General features: G+C 35.2%; 1 protein-coding gene across 4 annotated transcripts in view; it reads left to right on the forward strand.

Annotated features, from left to right (window-relative positions):
- Positions 1 to 24,848, forward strand: part of PAM (peptidylglycine alpha-amidating monooxygenase) — a 121,159-nt gene that overhangs the window by 76,896 nt on the left and 19,415 nt on the right. For 3 of the 4 annotated variants that reach the window (XM_048932283.1, XM_048932285.1, XM_048932284.1), the window contains exons 8-16: positions 1,662 to 1,710; positions 2,197 to 2,264; positions 2,936 to 3,016; positions 3,131 to 3,207; positions 3,496 to 3,599; positions 7,746 to 7,933; positions 9,089 to 9,157; positions 20,211 to 20,513; positions 24,708 to 24,837. In XM_048932283.1, the coding sequence (XP_048788240.1) occupies positions 1,662 to 1,710; positions 2,197 to 2,264; positions 2,936 to 3,016; positions 3,131 to 3,207; positions 3,496 to 3,599; positions 7,746 to 7,933; positions 9,089 to 9,157; positions 20,211 to 20,513; positions 24,708 to 24,837 (1,069 nt within the window). The remainder of the gene's footprint in view (positions 1 to 1,661; positions 1,711 to 2,196; positions 2,265 to 2,935; positions 3,017 to 3,130; positions 3,208 to 3,495; positions 3,600 to 7,745; positions 7,934 to 9,088; positions 9,158 to 20,210; positions 20,514 to 24,707; positions 24,838 to 24,848) is intronic. The other variant, XM_048932286.1, reaches the window with a different exon arrangement.

The following is a 24,848-nucleotide window of genomic DNA, read 5'->3' on the forward strand; positions in this document are numbered from 1 at the left end:
TATCATATGATTACCTTTGTAGTTCCCAGCACATAAGAATATAGAAATATTCCCTAGTGTCAATAATAACTTGTTTTAACTTGTTACAAAAGAAAGGTAATCGCATTCTATCAATTTCGGTTTGTAACCTGTTGCATTGTTTGAGCCCAGTATTGACTGTATCTTAATTCTTGTCATTTGATGTTATCTGATCTCTCTTGGTCTATTTGGTCCTTTCCCCTTTACTTCTACAGCTTGGGTCATCTTCTCTATCTCCTTTTCTGCCACCTGGCAAATGGCATGCCGGGTGAATGTGTTTACTGAAGGACTTGACTGTTTTAAAAAGTGAAGTAGAACATTCCATCTTAGAATGTGTTTATCTTGAAGTTTAGATTTCTTTATCAGTGTATAGTATTTTTCTTTACAAACTTGCATGTTAGCACAAAAATGATATAGGTAAGAATGTTATTTTATTAAAAGACTCTCTTAGAGTGTTGGAGATTTTATAAAATCAGCTGAAATATGAAAACAAAGTGACAATGACTGGCTTGGCTGTGTGTGTGATTGTAGGTGAGCTGCAGTTGTCAGGGCTTTATCAAACCCATGCTAGATCCCTTACACAGAACGTAGGTACATAAGTCTTTATATCTGAGGCAGTATTATGTGTAGCTTAAGAAAGACACTCGAATTCCATCTGCTTTGAATCAGTTCTCTTTCTGCACTGCTACTTGAATTTTCAGCTGCTTTCCATCTGTTTCATCACAGTTGTTCTCAAAAAAGTTCTCATTAGGTATTCTTTCCAAGCATTCAGTTAGACTACTGGTGTACTCCGGATGGGAGAGCTACCATTCCAGTGAAAGGTTGCCTTTTGTTGTTGTTGCTGTTAATTACTGATTCAGATTTTTAGATGTGGAAGTGTTTATTATCATTTAATAATGAAAGGCTGTGACTAATGTTTTTTAAAAAATTACTGATTCATTTTGTTCTGTATAGTTCCACTGTCATCATAATCCTTTCTTCTGTTCAAACACACTGGTTTTTCAGTTCTGAATCTTACCTACATATTGGTAGGAGGAAAATATGTCTCAAGTTATTACTTGTCAGCAGATGCATAGCAACTCCGATCTCCTTTTCTGGACTTACAGGGTGAAAGGGTATGTTTCCCAGCTTTAGAGTTATACCCCTTTTCTCACTGTCGCTATTTTTTTGTGTTGACATAACTTCACTTTCTTGCAGAACAAAGATTAAAGTCCCAGGACTCCTTTTTTTTTTTTTTTTTCCCTATGTTTTGTCAGTATGCAATTTTTCTAAAGCAAAATAGTTTTTCTAGCTATTGCAAAAAATGGCATGGCTTCATCTCCCCAAAACTAGTTCTTAAAGATCTGCAATTTTTAGTGACAAGAAATGCAGTTAGCAAAGCTCTGAAGGATGAAAAGCTATGTATTACAGGTTTTGCTATAAATGCAATATAGTGATATTCAGGTTTGGTCAGAGTTGAGTAATATTTCCACTGGAGTTATTTACGAAAAATAGAAGAGCTAAAGCCTATTTTGTCTGTTGTTATTTTTTTATACCACAGATTAGTGTCTTTTTTTTTTTTTTTTTTTTTTTAAACATACTTCTGTATGTATTTTTACATAAAGTTATTTGGCAATGATTAAGCTATTTAATTATTTGTACAGATAAACACAAGGACTGCTCTGGTGTAACTTTGCATCTGACTCATCAAAAGTAAGTCTAATTAAAAATACTGAACCTAGTGCAATTTTTTTTATCAGAAGAGAAGACACTGAAATCGCTTAGATTTCTTTTGAAGTGTGTGAAGTAAAAGTATGACAAACTGAATATATTAAGAATTCCAAAGCATCATCTGCTGGCAAAAGCTTTTATTCCTTCCATGAGATTTGGTGTTATGTTGCTGTCAGTGCAAAATTAATCCAAGTTAAGAGGCTAACATTGAGAAATTCGGGATAAGAATAGCAATTATGGAGATAATCTTATGTGTTACTTTACTTATTTTGTATAAGATGCTTTAAAAACTGTAGTTACATGTGTAACATAGGAGGGAAGAGAACGTGTTGTGGAGCAGGTTCTGTAGCACAGTTTCACAAGTAAACACTTAGAAATTAGCGATGTTAAACAGTATTGTGTATTGTGTCACTTCTAATTTGGTTTTACAAAGGGTTTGTTTAAAAGAGCTTGGGTTTTGCATTGCAGGCAGCCTTTGATTGCTGGAATGTATCTAATGATGTCTGTGAACACTGTAATACCACCTGGAGAGAAAGGTAAGTTGTAGCTCTACAAAGGGACATGTAGTGTCAGTATCTGATTATTTTTTTTCTGCTGATCATGGAAGAAAATGTATCAGAGCCATACTGGTGCAAGAGCTAATTGCTGTAATGAAATGAATTATCACATTTCATTTGCAAAGGAAATCAATCAGTGTTGTAGATAAGTGTTTTACAAAACAGCAATGATCTGTGCAACAACAGAGCTCCTGGGGTTCTTAAAAGTATTTCTTTGATTTGTTGTCCTTTTAAACACTTCTTTACTGATAAAATCCTGCCTATTTTCTCCCCTTTCCCACAAATCCATAAAATTTGGATACTTCATCTGCATTTGTATTTATGCTACATAGTTGACATTTACATAAAAGGTCAATTTCAATAAATGAAATAAAGCTGCTCTTTTGAAGCTTTCATTCCTATGTTTCTAGTTGGTTAAGAGGTTAAAACATAGAAAATACATTCTGAAAACAAATTTCTGAACATTTTCTACTCACAGTCATATTCAGTAGATTTTATCTGAAACTTAGATTGAATAATCTCAATAAATTAAATTAAAATTCTCTCTTACCCACTTCTTGAAATTACTTTTACCCTAAATGAAGTTTAGTAGTATAGCTTTTCTCTGTTCGGTAATTAATGTTCTTGTGTTTTTTACCGTATTTCAACAGTGGTTGATGCAGATATTGCTTGCCATTACAAAAGATTTCCAATGCACCTTTTTGCCTACAGAGTTCATACGCACAGACTAGGTAAGAATTTCATTGCAATATTAAGTATACCAATCATTTAATGGCATGGTACGGAACCTGCAGCATCCTTTTTTAGAAGTAAACAATGTTCACATATGTATTTGTGTGTTCCAGGTAAAGTAGTGAGTGGATACAGAGTGAGAAATGGTCAGTGGACATTAATTGGTAGACAGAGTCCACAAGTACCACAGGTTGGTTATTGGATTTTTTTTTTAACTTACTATACTTTCAATTCTAATTGTCTTTATTTAAAACTAAGAAGTTTAACTAATATCACATGCCTTAGATTTGCGTCATGTTTCCACTGGTGCACATTATTGTGCCACTAGACATGAATACTGGCAAGCATTGCTGTGATTACTTACCATGCAAAAACATTAATGAAATTACTTTTCAGACACGTACTGTTTTTGTGTGTGTACTGACGTCAGTAATATAGGATGCTTTTACTAATTAGGGTGACTCATTCTCTCTTGCAGGCATTCTATCCCGTGGAACATCCTGTTGATGTTAGCTATGATGATATTCTTGCAGCTAGATGCGTGTTCAGTGGTGAAGGCAGAACTACAGAGACACATATAGGGTAAACTGCTTGACTTTGCCTTTCTAAACATTTTTTAATTCAGTATATTCATTATATGAAGAAATGTTTTAGTTTTATTCTTCTAAGATATTTCTATCAAACTTAAGTTCTCATGGAGTAATCTGTTTTGCCATCTAGTTTGCAAGACTTTTATCTCCATTAATCAATATTTAGGGCTTTATTTTGTGAATAATCACTTTTCTGAAGTGCTCAGAACGCTCTTCAAGTGAAGCTGTTCTATCAAACTCCTTGCTCTGATATCTAGCTATTCTACTCTTAGATTAATATTAGAATATTAATTTTAAAGAATATGTTTTGAATAAATTGAAGTTACTGGTCATTTAAAATAAAATATTCAAGCTTTGTCATTTCTCTTTCTATTTCAGAAAGAAAATTTCTGTAAGCTTTTAAGATAGTGATAAATACTGAACCGTCATAAAATCTAACCTTAACCAGTCACCTTTTTTGTTAAAATGAAAATATACAAGATTTTATGAAAAGAAAACTAAACTGTAAGTGACAATTGATAATAAGTAGGAAAATCTGAACTGTTTCCTTTAGTCACACCATTTCCTGAGAAGAACAGACAGTGCTATAAGACCAAGTTGACAAATGTGCAATAGGAATATATAAACAGAAAGGTGAACGGCTGTTTGCTGGGGTGGATAGTGATAGGACAAGGGGGAATGGTATTAAACTGAGACAGGAAGGTTTAGGTTAGATATTAGGAGGAATTTTTTCACTCAGAGGGTGGTGATGGAATGGAACAGGTTGCCCAAGGAGGCTGTGGATGCCCCATCCCTGGAGGCATTCAAGGCCAGGCTGGACGTGGCTCTGGGCAGCCTGGTCTGGTGGTTGGTGACCCTGCACGTAGCAGGGGAGTTGAAAGTAGAAGATCATCCTTTTCAATCCAGGCCATTCTGTGATTCTGTGATTCAGTTCTTTAAACTAATTTACTGCACATGTAGAAAATGTATGAAAATACCCTGCTCAAATGTCTGCTTTCTGAACGTAGATATTTCAGTGCCTCAAAGGATAACTTACTCAGGGCTGTGGGCTGAGAATGTGGGCTGTCTTTCATGTCGCTGTGGCCACGTAGAGGAATTCAGTGACTCAGCTTTGCTCCATACACAGTTCCATGTCAGACACCATTTTGTTAGATCGCCTCTGTGTTGCCCTCGTCACGTGGCAACAGAATGTAATAGAACATTGGTGGGAGGGTTCAACCTCATACTGCTAGCATGTGCTTCTGAATTCAAGGGCCAACGCAATAAAATAGGAGGCATTACTTTCAGAGCAGCCCTTGTATATAGGATTTGGCAGACAAGGGTTCAGAAATGAAACCTGATTTTGCTAATGCAGTTGACTACATGTGTTTTCAGGGTAATTAGAAGATCACAGGCTTAAAATCTCTGGTGTAGAGAGGTGAGGCAAGAGTCATCTCTTCAACAGTTTTCATAAATTGACTTTTAGCTGGATTTTTCCTCAAGCTCAAACTATTGCATAATAGAAGATTGAATTATCCTCAGTCAAGGAAATCACCAATTATACCTAATTTAAAAAAATCAGAAGTTCTGCTTTTTTTTTGAGGGGGAGGTGGGAGAGGCTGGGTAAAGAGCGCTAAGTACTCCATGCAAGCACTTTTGTTTTATAACAGAACTTGGTGATGTGTCAGAGTAAACTCTGAAGTTGATACAGTATCAAGAAGATTATTGCTACTAGTCTAAGGAACTTTGAAGGATTGGAGCCCAGTCAGTGTACAGATGGTGCCTTTGTAAAGGAAGGTGCCACTGGCCACAGTGACTGCTTGTTTATCCCATTGCAGTGCTCAGTGTATTGCATAGGACCATGGTAAACGGCGTATCAGGTATCTTTTCCTTTCAAAAATAAACATTTTTATTTTCAAAAATATGAATCTCAGAAATTTATATTTTAAAAGAAAACAGATACTGTAGAATTGTGGAGAAGGTTCATATTTCTGTTGCAAAAGGTTCCAATTCAGTCTTAAAGATTTTTTTCAGTGCATTACCTTGGTGACTGATGCCAAGTCTTAGAATCATAGAATGGTTTGGGTTGGAGGGGACTTTTAAGATCATCTACTTCCACTCCCCTGCTGTAGGGAGGACACCTCCCTCTAGACCAGGTTGCTCAAAGCCCAATACAGCCTGGCCTTGAATGCTTCCAGGGATGGGCCACTCACAAACTCACTGGGCAACCTGTTCCAATGTCTCGCTACCCTTATAAAGTAAAGAAATACCCTTATAAGTAAAGAATTTCTTCCTAATATCTAGTATAGACATATCCTCATCCAGCTTAATGCTGTTTTCCCTTGTCCTGTCACTATCTGTCTTTATAAAAAGTCCATCTCAGCTTTCCTGTAGGCCCCCTTCAGGTATTGGAAGGCCCCTATGAGGTCTCCTCAGAGCCTTCTTCAGGCTGAAGAGCCCCAGTTCTCTCAGCCTGTCCTCACAGGGGAGGTGCTCCAGCCCTCTGGTCATCCTCTGTTTCGTTTTACTTCACTGTGTATGGATCATCTACCACAATCTGTACACACTTGTAGGTACTTGTAGCTGTGGCATAAATGTGGTTTCCAGAATTATTTTTGTTTTGAATTAATTCATCAGCATTTCTACTCATTAAACTCATTCACAAAACTACAGCTTTCTCAGTTGTTCAGGTATTTAATGGTAGGATTCTGTGTTTTCCATGAGCTTACTAAAACTGTTCCTAACAGTATTTTTCTCTATTTTTTTTTTTTTTAAAACCACAGTAAATATAAAAAAAAATTAACCTGGCAGTGTTTAGACGCATCTGGTGACTGGTGTTGATGCGAGCTCCACATCCTCTTTCTTTGCTGGAGGCAATTATGGTGACAGATACTAAAGTCCAGCAGTGAAGTGAATGCTTGCTAAAAGCTTAAGCAGAGCTTGCCAAGTCAGAATCCGATTTTTGTAGTCTCCAAGGGACTGTAAATTTTCAGAGCTTGGAAAAATCCCAATTCCCCTTTTGAAAAAGTCTTCTCCCATGTTCCCTCTGTCCCCCCTCCAGCTGGTGTCATCATTGTTGCTATGGTGAATAAATGAATGCTTGAAAAGTCAGCACTGACATCTTCCACAAATAGCTAATAGGCCACACCCATGTAATTTTATGAGAATAAAATGAGCGCTGATTTAAAAAAAAAATAAAATAACATAAAAACCCTTTGTTTATTTGGTGAACCTTTGTTTTTAAGATATAGCTTATTCTACTGTCAGGATTGTATCTATAAATAAAAGATATGGCATAAATAAACAGAAACATATCACAGTTGCGAAGAGCCTCTGTGTAGTCTGCCTCATAAAGTAATGTTTTTCTGAAAAATTCTCTTACCAGCTGTTCCTTTTATTGATGGTAGGATTATGTAGCAGTACAGAAGAGCCTCTTCTGTTTCAAGTACATGCCTGACAAAGAACTGTATTTCACCTAGTGTGTAATCATTCCTCTTGAACGCATTTTATTCCTACAGAAGCTTGTGATCAAGTTGTTCTCAAGATAGCAATGCCTTCTTAACCTTAGGAGTTATTTATGCTGTTTTAATACATAATGAAAGCAGGTTTTGCTTTGTTAGAAACACTGTGGAGAATGGCCAATGAATTGATGTACTTGAACATGGAAGGACTGTCTTAAGTGATAGCTGCTGAAATTAAACACAGAAATCATTTGCAATTATTTTAGATTTGATTTGCTCCAGAGTATCAGAATTATATTATGGCAACATTAATGGTACAGTTCTGCCTCTTCTCATCAGAATATGTATACAGTTGATGATATGTTGGGGAGTATGAAGACTGTACTGGAGAAAAAGAAAAGAGGAAAGAGCAGTTTAAATCATTGATGCAGTTTTCTGTAGAATCAAAGCATTATTCTTAGAAATTCCTGAAATATCTGAGGAGCTTGTGCAAGGTGTTATTCTGTGTTATAGAAAGAGAGAATGTATAATGAAAGAAACCTCAAGCAGTGAAGCTATGAGAAGTTTTAGTGAGTGAGGGACTTACAAGCACTTAATTGCAACTTTTTAAATATTCTGTTAAATTGGACAGATTGAATAGCAGTTGTATTCACCTAATTTTTCTCTTCTCACTGCTGCATGCTTTCTTTGTTCTGTAGGGGAACAGCCAATGATGAAATGTGTAATTTTTACATTATGTATTACATGGAAGCCAAGCATGCTGTCTCGTATACAACGTGCACACAGAATGCAAACCCCGAGATGTTCAGAAACATACCACCGGAAGCAAATATTCCTATTCCAGTCAAGCCTGATATGCTAAAGATGGCACATGGGCATCAAGAAGGTAAGAAAAAAAGCTTGAAATCCATTTTGTGTAAAACTTCATGTTTACTGATGTGTTTGTTTTACTTTAATGTGTAAATTGTCATAGAAAGCAAATGAAATTTTGAATGAAACGCAAGTTGTTAATTCAAGAGCATCATGACCTTCTGCTCTTAATTTTGATCAAAATGTCTTCCACAGTCTTTTGTCTATTTCTTACTGCATTCATTTTCAATTTCCGGCATGGTTTTATAGCTATGTCACCTACGTATACACAAGAAAATTGAACTTGTTGCTATGGTACATAGATATCAGTGCTTTAAATAAACATTTTCTTAATAGTTACTTTAGCTTCTATCTATTTCCTGCAAAGTTGAAGTTTTCTAGATCCCAATGCATTGTTATTGGAAGAATCAAGCATTTCTATTACCACAGTAGCAGTATTCAGAAGTAGCTTTGTTGATATGGCTGTGTTGTGTAGTTCTACACAAGGCAGCAAATACTGTAAAGCAGTATGTTTAACCAGATGCTTAGAAAACTGATAGTTATTTGGCAAAATACTGCCTGGATAGAGCTAGATTTGTTTCTCATGCTGGAGCTGGTTATATTGGAGTCATTTGCTGCACCATTGTTGGGCAGTCTTTTGCATTATACAGACACAAGAACACATGAAAGTTGGGATATATTTGATACCAGCTATTAGTTAAGTTTAGGACTAGCTGGAATTATCTGTGATATTTTTTTCGCTGACATCACTGAGGCTGCCATTGAAATTGGGATTTGAGCTTTGATCAAGTAGGTTTATGCTACCCTTTCACAAAGGTCCATAAAAAAAAAATTCTTGGCAATTGCATATGTTCTTAAACTAACAGCTTCAAAAAAAAAAAAAAAAAAAATTCTCCAGGTTTTACTGCAACTGTGGAACGTTTCTATCTATGTAGATGGATAGGTGATACAGAATCTAAGTTTTTTCCTAACCTCTCCTGTTACAAATGTAAATAAATGTTTCTTTTTCATTACATTTCTTTTACTGCTCTATTGATTGGTACACGTATTATTGTTAGAGGGTTAAAAAAAAAAAAAAGCTGATTTCAGAAGGGCTTTTTTCTCTAGCAGATGATGTTCATTTCCATTCACACGCAGAAGTTAACAGCTTATTCTAAATCCCCTTTTTTAGAAACCAAGGATACTGATAAAAGTTCTTTGCAGCTGTCAAAAGGAGAAGAGGAAGAGATTTTGGATCAGAGTATGTATTTGTTTATTTCATCTTCAAATAAGGAGCTCATTAACGTTAAATACTGCTAAATAAAATTCTGCTTATTAAAGATAAATGACATTTTAAATCTTTTTTCCTTTAGCTGATGCAATTGATTACGTTGTATTCAGTTAATACTACCAAAAGTTATGTACAGTCTCCTAGGTAAATTATTAGAATGGAGACAAAGAAATTGTGGCAGCCTAAAAGCAGGAAAATGTATTGACTGTTCTTTTTATGTGACAATTCATGTAATCTACTACTTTCTCTTCTTTTCCTTAATTTGTTTTACCATGCATATGTTCTATACATAGTATTTTATTACTCTTCACTATCAGTAGTACATGCAGTGGGTAGAATGCTGTTAGTGTGTAATACTAAGTTATTTCTCACAACTTACATATATCTGCATATGTGCATAACAACTCATGCTTGGATGTGTACAGTACTTGTAGGAAAAAAGAAATCATGACTGTTGTAACATCTAGAAATATTCTGACATGCTTAGATTTCAGAGATATTTTAATATGTCTGTACGTCACAGTGCTTCTGGTTTGGATCATGCGTTACTACTGGGTAGATATTGGTTTAGTATCTTAGAGTTTTATTCACAAGGAGAAAATATCTTGTCAACTGGAGCTCCATTTTGTTTTAGTTGAATGTTACTGAGGATATAGAACTTTGTGGTTGAAGTAGTAAAAAAGTAAGGTTAGTAGGGTGACGGTTATGAAACTGGATTGCCAAAGAAGTATGAATTCATAAAATAAGTGTAAAAGGCAATATTTTTAAAAGCTATACTCCTGTGGTATTAGTTATACTATAAATTTTCTTTCACTTGTAATGAAAGATTAGGTGACTCACGTTTTCCAGAGGTGCTAGGCTTTCTTTATACACTTTTGTTTTGAAAAGTTAGCTCAAATAATTTAGTCAGTTACATAAAAGCTAGCGTAGAGAGCATAAGAGGCTTTGAATGATAATGAAAGTACCACAAGCTGCTAGAGACAACGTCTACAATTCTGTATTTGAAACTTCCTGAGTTAATTTTAAGTTGCATTTCTTAGAAATAGATATAATTCTAAAAATATTTTATTTTTAAGCCTGTTTCAGAGCAGAATGAACTGCGTACAAACATACGTACATAAAGTTTTATAGTGACAAGCTACTTCAAGTGCTTGAGCATTAGGTTGAAAATCTTGTTACCAGTGTGTTTTACTGAATTCATTAATGTTTGAAACAAAATGTTTGAAACAAGATCCTGTATCTAAAATACTTTTTGTCTTTGAAATGTATTTCAGAGGCACATTTCTGCAATCCAATTTTGTTTCCTTAGACCACTAGTTGGTATACATTCTCATCTAACTTGTTTCTATGGAAACAGACTTCTTCATGTTGTCCATTTGAAGTTAGTTGGTTTCCTGATGTAAAATATCAAAATGTTGGAGCGATGAGAGAATCTTGTTTCATCTTCTCAGCTGTTAGGTTAAGATAAATTCTCCCATCATTTACAGGAGTCTGGCTGGAGTTTTATGTTGATGTACCTCAAACTTCAGTCCTGTTATATCTGTGTAGGAAAAGGAAAAAAGAGATTAGGTTTGGTTTTATTCTCTCCATAGAAAGAAAACTGCATGGCTCTTCTAGAAATATTTTTTGGCACTATAATCGCATGAACATGTGATAAAATATGGATGAAAAATTGGGACCTAAAGTCTTGTCAGCCTTCTTTAGTAACTTTAGTGAGTTACTCAGCATCTGAAGAAGATCTTAATCGTGTGATGAGTCTAAAGTCCAATGGGAGTGGTAGATCTTTTAATGCAACAGCAAGTAAATGATGTGTTAAAGGTCATAATATAAACTTTTTATTTATGGTCTAGCATGAAATGCTCATCTTTATGAAATGATCATCTTTCGGGCAATAAACGATCCAAACTCAGGCTTTGATTAGTTCTACTGCTTAGTAAACTCAGCCTTTAATTAATTTTGCTGAAGTAACTTCATTTCACCTTCCTTAGCTTCAGGTAACTGAAGTGAACTTTGTTACTTTACTAAAAGTAGAATAGTCATGTTGCCCTGGAAATATTATCAAATCTGGATCTGAGGGGCTAGAGGCAAACTTTGGTGTGCCTACTATTGATCTGAGCATTTACATAAAAAGAGAAAAACAGAAAAAAAACCCCTGCTGTTTGTAAATATCAGCATGGTAATAATGTTTCCGTAACATAATTACTTAGATATAGGTTTAGTATATGTATTTTGCATGCAGTCAGTTCGTTATATTAGTATTTGAGGAGTTACAATTACTTTTACTATGAATTTTTGATTTCATCATCTTCGCTTAAGAGAAGTGCATTAATAAATGATGTTTATATACTAGAATTGGCAGTATTCACCTCAAACTAAACCATCATTCAGCTCAAAGAATAAGCTAAATCCCCCTGATGTTAAAATTGAACTAAACTTAATCTAAGTAAAGCTGACCTCATTATATTGTCTCTGAAGCAGTAGTGCAATAGCTTGATGAGGATAAACTGTTTATGGAAACTTAGTTATAGTTGGAAGTTCAATTCATTTAGACATTTATTCATATTTGAGTGTTTACAGTTCCTGTAAACCTTCCAGCCCCCAGAAAAAAAGCTCACCACGTTATTTTTTCTTCATCAGTGCAAGTTAATATAAATTAGATTCAATGGATACGGTACTGAAAAAACTATTATCTCTTCATAGCATTTTCCATAGCTGTCCCTTTCCTTGTGGGGAAAAAAAAAGTTCTAAATGTGTTTCATTCTAATTGCCCAAGACTATTCCTGCTGTAGCTTGTGGCATACCAGAGACTATGTTTAGATATAAAAGCATAATGCAGCCTAGATTTGTTTTAACACCAAAGCTGTAATACTGCTGCCTGAAAGGTATGTGGGCACAACAGCAGGAATTGTTTCTTAATAACAAGAAGGAACATGCAGGTGATGGTGAATCAAATGTACGTTATTTTAACTATTAGCCCATGGCTTATGGTATGATAGCTCATTTTGTGTGCACTAGGTTTTGAAGCATAGAAGTCAAATATTTTTTCTGGTAAGGCCAATGTAATTACAGTTAAGCAGTTTGGGGAGAAAAAAAAGAATATTTCTAGACTGGCTTGTACTGAAAATTTGCTTGCAATATATGAAACAAAAATTGGAGTTGACTTTTTGTTTCAGATGTGTGCGTACACATGTACATATTGTTTGCACATGCACTGCAGAGATAAGAGACAGGATTTTCATTTCTTTTCTGATATTACTATTTACACTGATGACTGAGAGAAATACATCTTTGCTCATGTCTGGCTTAAGGAATTTATAAATTGGAACTGAAAAATAGCTTGTATAATTTTCTGTTGTGTTAAAATCTGAAGTGGAAGACATGGTTGTAATTCTTTTGCTTTCAGTATTGATAATTTTACTGGCAGTATTTGTTGTTTGTTTTTTTTTCCTTCATTTCTCATAATTTTGTGACTAACATGAACACAAGTTATTCCAGGATCTCAAATGGTGAAGTTCAATGGAAGGGAATTCAGAATCTCTTTTTGAGCATCCTGTGTAAGCTACTGCGGTCTTGGTGGTAAGGTTGTACAGAACTCTCCACAGTATTTCGTTGTTTTGGAAATCAGGAAGTATCTAGTGAGTAAAACAGAAAATGATGTAAAGAGTAGAATACATCTTCATAGTATAAGGTAGTGTCATGTTATCTTGTAAAATGGGCTTTTATTCCTACTCTAGTCTTTGAAGATCATAGAATCATAGAATGGCTTGAGTTGGAAGGGACTTGAAAGATCATCTGGTTAGAACCTCCTGCTGTGGAAGAGTTGCCACCCATTAAATCAGGCTCTAGATCAGATAGCCCAACCTGGCCTTGAGCACCTCCAAAGATGGGGCATCCACAGCTTCTCTGTGCCTTTGCCAGCGCCTCACCACACTCTGAGTGAAAAATTTCCCTCTAACATCTAATCTAAACCTCCCCTTTTTTTTTTTTTTTTTTTTTAGATTAAATCCGTTTCCCTTGTCCTATCACTACCTGCCCATTTGAAAAGTCAGCATCCCTCATGTTTATAAGCTCCCTGTTATTTCTGGAAAGCCTCGGTGAGATCCCTCCAGAGACTTCTCCAGGCTGAACTAGCTCATCTCCCTCAACTTTTCTTCCTAAGAAAGGTGTGTTCCAGATCTTTGATCATTTTCATGGCCTCTTCTGGACTCACTCCAACAGCTCTACAACTGGCTTGTGCTCAGGACCCCAGGCCTCTGTGCAGTGCTGAAGGTGTAGCCTCACAAGGACAGAACAGAGGGAGACAAGTTTCAAGAGAGAAAGTTTCCTTTATGGATGTGTGAAGGACTAGAATAGACATTTTTAGATTAAGGCAAGATATATATGTTTGAGAAATTATTTATATGTTTTCAGTTTTGGGGTGCTTTTTTGGTGCTAAGAGAGAAATTTCTGAAATGGAGTATAGAAGGAAAAGTATCTGAATTAAAATTGGCAGAAAATGCTTCTGAGGGGTACTAGGAATAATACCTACGGTTAGAGAATTAGAATTAGGAAGATTCAAAATCTGGAATTTGTTTCAGGGCTACAAGATCCTGCCATAGTTTTTAAATAAAAGATTAGTCTTCTGTTAGGTTAAGATAAGAGTATTCATAATCTTTACAAAAGCATCTTCAGCATAGCAGAGAAGAAGCAACAGATCTAAGCAAAAAGTTGCAATTGGTATGGGCTACACGCCTAAGCAGGAGACAAATATGACAAGCGTGGAAAGAAGTCACTTCAAACTGTCTTAACTGTTTTATGCTTGGTTTATCTTCTTTGCTTAGATATTTCCTGTAATGCTGAAATAATACTTAGTATGGGATGACTGCAAAAACTGGTAGTAAGATCATTAATGTGTCTGAGCAAATGGAAAGTAGGCGCTGTATCAGTTTATGAAGAGTTCAGAGACATGGTTGTTATTTTCACATTTTCAGATAATTTGCATGTCTTTTTTAAACTGAAGCATCAGAATTTTAGATTTCAAAAAAAAAAAAGGGGGGAGGGGGGAATTAAAGAAAGGAGAACTCTTTACTAAACATAATCACATACATGCAGTTCAGTGACAAGAGAAGTATTTACAAATCTGTGCTGTGTAGAATAGAAATTTTAGATGAAATTGGCATTCTGTGCTCTTGAATTACCAACTTGTTTAATATCTCACTAAGCACTGCAAAATTTCTGTTCATTTGGAAGTAGGTGATAAATATATTTGATTGTAGCAAAATGGTTGCTGCTTGTCAGTAACTTAGTACTGCTCAGGAAGGGAGAGGTTAAGGCAATTGAGAAACTAACAAGTGTGGCAGTCACTTTTCCTGAAAAATGTATTAGTGGTCATTATTGTTCACAGTCGTGGAGGAATGTAATATTTTGTATCCTGAGAATAAAGTTCATCTGTCCCTGAGAAAGGCAAAAGAAGGAAGGGTAAATTTAGGGTAATGCATGTCAGCAACAGCTATTTATGACCAAGTGAAAGGCATACTTACGTATCTTTTTTTATTAATATTTCATCAATAATAATAATAATAATAATAATCCTGGCAAGAACATGCAGAAATTCTCCTTGCAGCACTGTTATACTCCATGAGGAAGCATTTTGTTTTGCTTTGAGAATAAACTACTTCCAATTTGGAGTTTAAGTATCAAATTCTAACTTGATGATGAAGAAACCTCCATCTGTAACAAAATGTAATTCTTAAGTGAGGATTACTTTGTCATCTTAAGTAACTAGAAGGTTAGTTGATGTATTTCTTAAGAGAAAGGGAGAGATGCTTTAAGTTTAACCCTGTGTTTGCTAGTTACGAAATCTAGTGAGCTCTTGGGTTCACAAAAGCTTCGTACATTAACAGATTTTGACAGTTGAATTCAAAGAAAAAAAAAAGGAAGTAAAATTGAGGAGGATACATTTACATTGTGATAGTAGTAAAAGCTCTTCTTAGGGACACATAGAATAAGACAGAAAATAACATTACTTCCAACAGAAGCTAATGATGTCTTTTTTTTTTTTTTTTTTTTTAACCTTTACTTCTACCAGGCTTTCTCTCTTGTGACCTGTTTGTTTATGGCTTGAAAGCAGATAAAGTTTCTGTTCCTCAAGTGTGTCAGTTTGGGTGTTCTGTCTCCTGATGGCAACCAACAGTCTTTAGACTAACTTAGCAATTTTCACTTCCTAATAGCTATACCTCTGCTCCCAGCTCCTTCAGATCCCTTTGGAAAGAAACAACCTTACTTAATAGTAGTTAGTTTTCAGGAAACGTTCTAGTCCTTTCATCAGAATAGCAGGTCAAATCAGTATGAAAAATAATGGGTTATGAACCATTTTAAAAATTATTTTGTTCCAGTATCTCAAACTATGTCCAGTGTCACCTTAAGCAGGCATTTGGTTTTACTCACTTCTGTAGTGTCTTTCCAACCTTTCTTCCCCTCTTTTCTACCAGCAATGTTATGTCCTGTTTGCCTGTTTTAGTCATCTTACTGACTTCATGTTGGAACAAAAAAAAAGGCATGTTTAAACAGATACGGAAAATGAAAACTGATTTTATTAAATACTGATACATACTTATTTGACAGGCATTTAGTTACAAGGCCATGGTCACAAAGATGACGCTGACAGCCATGTTCTGATTTCTTTCTCAGTAAGATAGCTGTTCACCTCAAAGGCACTTCCTCTGATATTGAGAGTACGTACTTTTAACGTAGTACTTAATTATTCCCTGGGATTTAAGGTGAAGTGGTGACACTACTGCAATACATATTATTTGGACCCTAATTTCACCACTTCAGCTCACTATTTTTGCCAAAACAACAAACTGGACAGTCCTGATAAGACAGAAATGTGCAGTTTCAGAATACAAAAGATTTTATTCGGAGTTAATTAGAAAAACTAAAGCTATCTACGAAGGCTTATCGCTTACTATAATTGTACGAATGAAACAGTGAAGTTCAGAAAGAGTATAATTACTGGCTCTGTATCTAATCAGACATGCTCAAAATAAATGTATTGCAAAACAAGTATTCTGGTTTAAAACCACCTGAGCTGAAGCAACGCCCTGACCAGCCTTGCGGTAGTGGTCCCTTTTTAGAGAACTGTTTACTAGACTTTTGCTCTCAATTACTTCAATTCTGGTTATTTCTAGGCAAGATTTTGTTGTGTCACAAGGCTTGGTGTTGGAAAGCCTCTTCTGTTTTATTCCTAACAGAAGTTGGAAGTAGCCAGGGTCAAAGTAAGGGGCCTGTCTCAGTAAGGCTACACAGATGTTCTGAGAGAAATGCATGTTTTGGAGATGAGATTTTCAGGCACCCCTGGAATGTTCCTGTCTTTTTTCTAAAATTTGGTAAAGTAAGTTTTCACCTATATGTCTTAACAGCCATGCATCCCAATATCTTAGCTTGATCTTGCAGCACTGTGGCTAGATCATCCAGATCAGAAACTGGTACTTCCAATACTATGATGGTGCAGCTTAAGAGCCATGGACAGAAATGATGGTAATGGTGTTGAACCGTCCAGGACTAAAATCATCAGGATTCTTTCCAGATTGTGGTGGTCAACATGATAAACTTAACATACTAAACTGTTTTGTTATCTTCAACTAATTCAGCCCTCTATAGAGGTCAGGTTCTGTTGCTAGCATCAAACTGACATAGAACTTAAGGTTAAACTTAATTGCACTATACTTCTGTATTTTTTTTTTAGTTATTATTCTGGAGATGTTGGTTTTAACAGCTTCTCTTCCTTTAGAACAGATAGAACTAGTTATTTCTAGCCAGTTATCTCGTACTGTATTAGCTAGAAGTAAGTGTCCTGGTAGCTTAAACATAAAAGTGCATGGAAGTATCCTCTCTGAAACTAATCTAGTCAGTCAGCTTTCCTGAAACTGCACTGAGTATTGTGAGGAAAAAAATTATTCATGCTAGACTTTGGTTATCTCAACAAGAACAAGCTGTGCCTTCATCCATATTGTCTTCTAGCCATACACAGACACTCTAAAGGTCACATAGTCTCATCTCAAACAAAACCAAACAAATAATATGATGTATCTTGCTTGCGTTTCTTTCCCACTGAGTGTCTTCAGACAGGCAACATCCTTCAGCTGTTCTGGCTAGTACAAAACAGCTGTGAAATAACGTTAGTTCTTCTGACATTTACTGGATGTTTCTTGCTGAGATCCAACTGTTAATCAGAAAGTCTACGCGTTGCAAGTTATCTACAGTGAATTCTGAATAACTTCTTAAAATGATGCTTCTGCCATATTAGTTGGAGTCTGTATGTGGTTTGTAAAGCTGAGAAAGGCAAATATATGAAATTCAGAGAGGGGTTGGCTACACTTAATAACCAGGAGTCCTCAATGCTTCCCATTCATATTTGCACACATCCTTTCTCCTTCATAAATACTGTGAGTAGTGAAAAGATGTCAACAAAGACAGCAAGACTTCAGGCTTGCTGTTTATGCTGAGCATATGGAGCTGTTGAGCAGATCTGTAGCATTCACTTATGTCCACTGGAACCCTCGGTGTAGGGATTTCTTACTTATTTGTCAAAGAAACTCACTTAGGCTAAAGATTGTGGTTTTAGAGCAGCATCACTTCACACTGCTTTCACTCCATGAGGCACACACTTTTTTTATACGTTCAGACAGTTCCTAAATACTTTCAAGTGCGGTGATTACCATACCCCTCTAGAGCACGGGTAGGACTCAGTCTGGAAAATATCTGTAGCCACTGCCAGTGACCTTCTGAAACCCCCACACTCATTACTCTATTGCTGGAATGTTGTTAATGTCTCTTACAGTTGGTGTGGGAGAAAACTAAATCAACTTATTTGGAGTTGCATCCCTTCCCCTCCTGTGAAGACACTAGAATTATCCTTGAAAACACCTTGTTCTTACGATGATACTTGGGGCTTTTATTGTTTTTGTGTCAGATTTTGTTGTTCTCTTAGTTCTTATCTTCCCTGAGCAGCTTTTTGTTTTCTTCTGTGGTAAGATAAGCTAATTTCAGGTTGTTAAGCTAATGAAGGTTGTTGACAGTTGTATCAAAGCATTAAGAATGCTCCCTTTACCATTCAGTCCTCTCCTTTGGAAATTATTGCTTAGAAAAAAGTCAGCAGACTTTTTCTTCTACAGGTCTCCTTTTGTCCATTCGTGAAATCAGAATGTTTGTACTTAGGAACTTAGTTTTATTTATAAAATGGTGGAAATGTACAGTTAAGGCCAATGAAAACCACCTTAATGCCAAATGCTTCTATATAAAGGAAATTCCAGATACGTTCCCGCATCGTCATGAATTCCTGGATGCTTTCAGGGGCTACTGAACCTGATTAAAATAATTATGGAAGTTTCTTAAAGTAAATACGGTATTTATTTGAAATTTCCATTGTATCATACTACTTGAATGTCTGTTTGTTCTTACTACTTGGACTAGTTGAAAGACATTATAATGGTTATGAAGCATTCAGGCTCCATAATTGTATTTGAAGCAAATAGTTCATATTTTTTAAATAACAGTTTTTTTTCTCTTAACTAATTTGCTTTGTTCTTTTGATTTCTTTGAAATTGGCCCTGTTACTTCAGTAATTATTTTCTGACAGGAGTTTTCACCTGGGATACTCCATTTGCAAGGACACTGAGTAGAATGCTACTCAAAATCATTGAAGTAGGACTGTTTATAAATATGACAGATCCTCTTAAGGATGTTTTCAAAAGACATAATTTCCAGGGTGCGAGTGGTGGTTTCTGATTCTGATTTCTTTGTGAAAGCTGTAATAGTTATAGTTTTTCTTATCTAAATAGTATAATTTTTTTTATCCTGTGATGTGTATGAAATAATGCAAATTTTTAATCATGAGTTATTTTTTCTTAAAATGAAATAGAGTCATAGAAATTGTTTGAATTGGATCTGTATGCATATTGAATATTTCTTTCTGTTCAAGTCATGTAGCTTCTGTTGTTCATAACAGAACTGATGGTAGTTTCTGAGACTTGTTTACGCAACTCTCAAACAAGCTGGGTACCTCCTGTTTAGTAGGATATACATTTGTCATCATTTTTATTAAATTCTATCAAAAAAAGTTGAAAATGGACTTCACCAAAACAGTTGAGTTTGGCTTGAGTATTTTGAGAAGATTGTTCCTGTGGACTTTGCAGACTTAATTTTGGGTTCAGTAAATTGTTCTGGAATTTAGTGAAATACTTAAGACAACTGTACCAATGACTGTAAATGGGAAAATACTGTTCTCTGAATTACTAGCTGAATCTATGGCTGAAGTCCATTCTTACGGTGTAGGGAATCTGCTTTGGCAGAGGGGTTGGACTCGATGATCTCTGGATGTCCCTTCCAACCCCTATGATTCTGTGATTTGCAGGGAGGAGAAGAGCAAGACCTAGACTGAATTAGTATGGGAATATTTAATAGACCACTCTGTGTTTCAGTTATAAGTCTTCTTTCTGCTATGTGCTATGTGGAATCTGTTTGCAGTTATGAAGCTTTATTCTCTTTCAGACTAAGCTTCTTATGTGGTGACAGATTTCAAAAGAATGTATTTTGGTGTGTATTGTGACTGTGTATTATTCTCTTTACAAGTGACTAACTATAGAGTTTTTACACCTCTGTTATATAAAAACAGAGCAAGTCAGCAGTGACCTGCAAAGGTAATTGCTCAAATCTAGATAAATAATCTTATAATTATATACATCCCTTTTCTTTTTCCCAAGGGCACACGTACAGGAGTAATGAGTATTGGATGCCAAAATGTCAGGTATAAGTAGACTTCTTTGTGCAAATGAGAGATTATAATGAATTGGCATCAATTTTTCATACCACAGGATTGGCTCATTGAATTCCTGAGACACAATTCCCTCCAATGCTACTACTGGCAATGAGTGTTTGAATAACTATGTTACATGTGCTTTGCTGAAATTTTCTAAAACTGATCTGTTATAATTGTTGTTTTGGGTTTTTTTTCCTCCTCTCCTCTTTTCTCTTTTCTGTACAGGTGATTTCTATTCTCTGCTTTCCAAGCTGCTAGGAGAAAGGGAAGATGTTGTTCACGTGCATAAACAAAACCCTACAGAAAAGGCAGAATCAGATCTTGTAGCTGAGATTGCTAATGTAGTCCAAAAGAAGGACCTTGCCAGAGAGATCACAAATCATGAGAGGGACAGTACTGTTCTTGTCAGAGACAGAATTCACAAATTTCACAGACTAGAGTCTACCTTGAGGCCACCAGAAAACAAACAGTTTCCTTTACAACAGCCTAAGCATGCTGAGGGAAGCTGGGAAAAAGAAAATACAGGAGGTGGGTTAGGGGTTAATTTTATACAGTGAAATGCCATTTAAGAGCTGTGATCCACATTAGCAAATCTGAAGGGAATATCAGTTGATACTTTGAAGTATTTTATATAGCAGCTTTCCTAATTGTGGAAATGTTCTGCCTTATTTTAAGAGGGGTTTCATTGTTTTCTTCCCCTCCATATGTGAAAAACAGTACTGGTACTGTTTGGATTGTAGAGGTTGTTTTCCAGTTTAAAAGATTTTGTATCAATAATGCTAAAACTGGCTAAAACCAAAAGTACATGCTAATCACAGGGAGTGAGGAGTTTTCTTAATACAGTTAATTACTTTGAAGTAGTCACTGAGATAACTGCTGTACTTTAATTTTTTGGATTTATTTGGTTTGTCAGACACAAGATTTTTGAGATTCACTGCTGTAATTCTGTTGGCTGTTTTTTCCCTCATTCCAAAAGAGTTGCAGTTAATGATGAAAAAGTCTTCAGAAGTAAAATATTCATTACAAATTGGCTTTGGCTATCCTAATATTTCTGCACAGGCCGTTGCATTATACTAGGATTACAATTAATTCCCTTCAGGTTTCCATGACAGCAGAAACCTTAGAAGTGTTGTGTTTGTTTTAGTTGCATTTTTGTCTGTGTGATTGTGCTTAGTTTTGCTAATGTGGAAAGCCAGATAATGCAGCATGTGATCAGTATCTTATTTAAAACAAAACAAAACAAAAACTGGTATGTATGCATGGAAGTCATCTGTATGCGTAAGTTGCAGCAGCACATGCTTGCTTTTATGTTGCAACCAACAAACTTGATGTTTCAAAGTACTGTTGTATACAATTATACATCATTCATTTGATTGTTTATTTCTATTCAAAATGTAGTGTTATGTGAGCTTTTGTTACAGTATTCAAATGCAGCACAGTTCTAGGTATGTATTAAATGGAAAGCCAAAGCTAGGGACTTTCCAGTGTTCTCTTATTTCAGTTGGTTAAATGAAAGCCTTGTCAAATTATTAGCATAGAGGGCAAAAAAAAAACAAACAAAACCAACAGGATATTGTCACTTGCCTAACAAGTTAAATGTGATTCCATAAGCAACAGTGGAGTTCAATTATTGGAAGGGTAGCATGCATATATCTGCAAAACCATTTTGTTAACTTCAAAATGATCACATGTGATGTGCAGAAGGAAAAAGGCTTGGATAAGTCTTTGTTTTAACTGATTCAGGTGAAAGAGTGTCAGCGAAGTGAATAAATGCCATATTCACAACACCATATTATGGCATTAATTCTGACTGTAGAAAGTGTTTTCTCTGATACTTTAGTTGCTCTGTATTTATCTGAGGGGAATATGTTGGCGGAGCACTAATAAATGCACTTCTAAAAGTTGCAGTTCTGAGATAAAGCAAAACTGAAATGATGTTAGCGTTCTTTCCCATTGTTTCTTGCTGCTAATTACAGAAATTTTGAACAGCAGAAGCTGTCAGCGCCATCTTTTGGTAAAATATTTAGTGCAATAAAGTCTTTAATCACATCCAGATTTTTGGATGTATGTGTACTAGAAAACAGAACCTTGCTTCTTTAACGGTTTTTTTTCTCTAATAGAGAAAGAAGATTTAAGGCTTTAAGTTGTGGTGATTTAATGAAAAGAAACATTGCACCCTTCATAAAACTGTTATATTGAATTTAAAAAATTCTGCTTGTTAGAAGACTGTGGCTTCTGCAAAATTACAACATCCATTTCATTTAACTGCTTAACCAGAATTGTAAAAATTTAATATTTTTAGTCTTGCCAAATATTCTATTTTTTTAACATGTGACTGATGTGAAATCTCTAGTGACCAGGTAAGTAAGGTTGTTGTAATTATGTCTATAAGCTTATGCCACTGCTGTTCCCACACTGTTATATTATTACTGTGTGACTGTTCATTGGTCAGTCATGTTGTACTGCATCACTGCAACAGCACAATTGCATCTCCTAATTGTAGCTTACAGCATAATTTTCCAGTTTTAAAAACTCCTTTTAGAGCTCTTGTTTACATTTGTCAAAATGTAGATAAAAACTGTGGTCACGGAGAGTAAATGAAGGGAATGAATAAAATTCATAAAGTTAAGATCTGCCAAGGGTTTACAGAGAGTAAGTTGTAATTTTACTGATAAGTAGAGGTTTCACCCTTTCAATTCTAGGGAAATTAGAAGCCGATTTGCATTTTGGAAGTCTGTTTAATTCTTAATAATGTTACTGAATCAGAAGAATTGCCATTCAGATGTTCTGATCCTTAGTTTAGAAGTCACATTTACAACAAAACCACTGATTGTTGTATAGCTGTATTTTTAAGTTATTTTAATGGGTATAAGTCATTGCTTGGTTTCATATGTAACTGGTTGTGGGTGCTTTTGTAGGGAATTAATAATAGTTTCAGATGTATGTGAATTTAGTATGCAAGCTTTTGTAAGAAAAGTGAGTTCCCTTTTAGATACACCTTTTTACGAGGGCTTCCTGTGTGAATCAAAGGGGAAAAAAAAAACAACAAACCATAATAAATGAATTTTGAAAAACGGTAAGAAAATGCAATTTCTTGTGATTAAGAATATTTAAAGTCATTTTCAACCTAAATGATTCTATTATTTTATTGGTTTTATCTATCAGCAATCTTTTAGCCTTTTAAAAAGGACAACAAAATTTTGTATTTTGCAGTACATGACTTTTGAGAAACTGAATTTTACAAAGACCAAAATGTATGTTTCTGTGTTTAGACTTGCAGATGTGCTAGAATTTTTTTTTTTTTTGAAAAGTCTTAGTGATCAAGAAACATCAAAACATTAAACATGCATAAGTGTGGGATGGACAAGTGGCACTGGATTTGCATCCTTTCATTCCTTTTGAAACCCTAGTGTCCTGGTTGAGGCTAGTGTACCTCGCACTGTGCCTGCTGTTAATGATCAGTACTGTACAGAGGTGCTGTGGATTTTTTGAATGTGTGTAATTTTTTTCTTCACAGTTCTTTTAGCTTGAAGCTTTTTTTTTTCTAGACTAAAACTACTACAGATTAGGATATAATTTGTTTCAGAATTTCATGGTTGATTGTGTTCACAGCAGATCATGACTGTCTTAGATTTGCCTTAGTTTCTCTGTAACCTACTCTGTTATCTAAAGCTGCAAAGATAAAATTGCAATAAATATCAAGATATGTTTGTAAAGGTAAAATATATATCTTAGTTAGGTTTCAGCACTATTTTTCTCTTTTCCTGGAGTAGATTGTAGAAGGTTGTTTTCTGTCCTCTGCACCTCTTCACAGTATTAAGGGAAGTGGGGGTTATGGTTGTCAGGTTGAAGAGGTTGGGGTTTGTGTCCCATCTCATTTTTTCTTTCATAATGCAGCAGCAATGCAAACCAACCTCTTGGATTTCATATTAAGCACTTTATCTGTGAGAAATTAATTTTCTTAGTCAACACTCTGCAATTTTTCCAATTTTTTTTCTGCCTTTAATCACTCAATTTTTACATGCAACATAGGTTAAAGCAAACTTCTGTTTCTAATTTTAATCTTAGTTACAGCTGTGTTTTTCTTTCTTCTTCACTGGGGAGTTTTCCAATTTAAGACAAGTGCAGGAAGTATTCTACTTGTTAGCAGTGTTCACTTGCTTAATTCCTGTATTTTTGATTTAGTATGAAGATCAGATCTGTGTTACTTAAAAACTGCTCTGCATTTGTTCTTAAACAGTGTCCTATTTCATAAACAGTGATAGATATTATGCCCTTTGTTTCTTTCATCAAACTTAGATATCCGTTTCCTATTCATGCCTGTAATCTACATTAAAAATATTTATGTACTATAATATATATATAATTTTATATAATGATTAACAGTTGTGTGTTTCTGTAATCGATCAGTGTTAGAAAGTATTTGCAGAGCTCCTCAGACATCTAGAATCTGTGTAGCTATATGCTTATAAGGCACAGAAGAATGAAGTCAGTAGAAGTCTTGAAATGTCTGTGTTCCTGCAAATAACGGATACCAGTGTTTGTGCATGCTTTACTGCAATAAAATTATGCTTGGAATTGAATTGCAGTGTTTTCATGAAAATTATGCATGTAAGGTAATATTCATACAATATCAAACACTCCTGTTTACCAATTTTATGTTTTGTTTTGTTTTTGTTTTTATAAATACACTGCATTAATGTCTTTTGTTTCTTTGATCAGATTTCCACATAGAAGAGGCTACAGAGTGGCCAGGGTTAGACCTCAAACTAGGCCAAGTTTCTGGTTTGGCTCTGGACCCTGAGAACAACCTAGTTATCTTCCACAGAGGTGATCATGTTTGGGATGAAAAGTAAGTAGATC

This window comes from Lagopus muta, chromosome Z (assembly GCF_023343835.1).
Source record: "Lagopus muta isolate bLagMut1 chromosome Z, bLagMut1 primary, whole genome shotgun sequence".
Classification (NCBI taxonomy): domain Eukaryota; kingdom Metazoa; phylum Chordata; class Aves; order Galliformes; family Phasianidae; genus Lagopus; species Lagopus muta.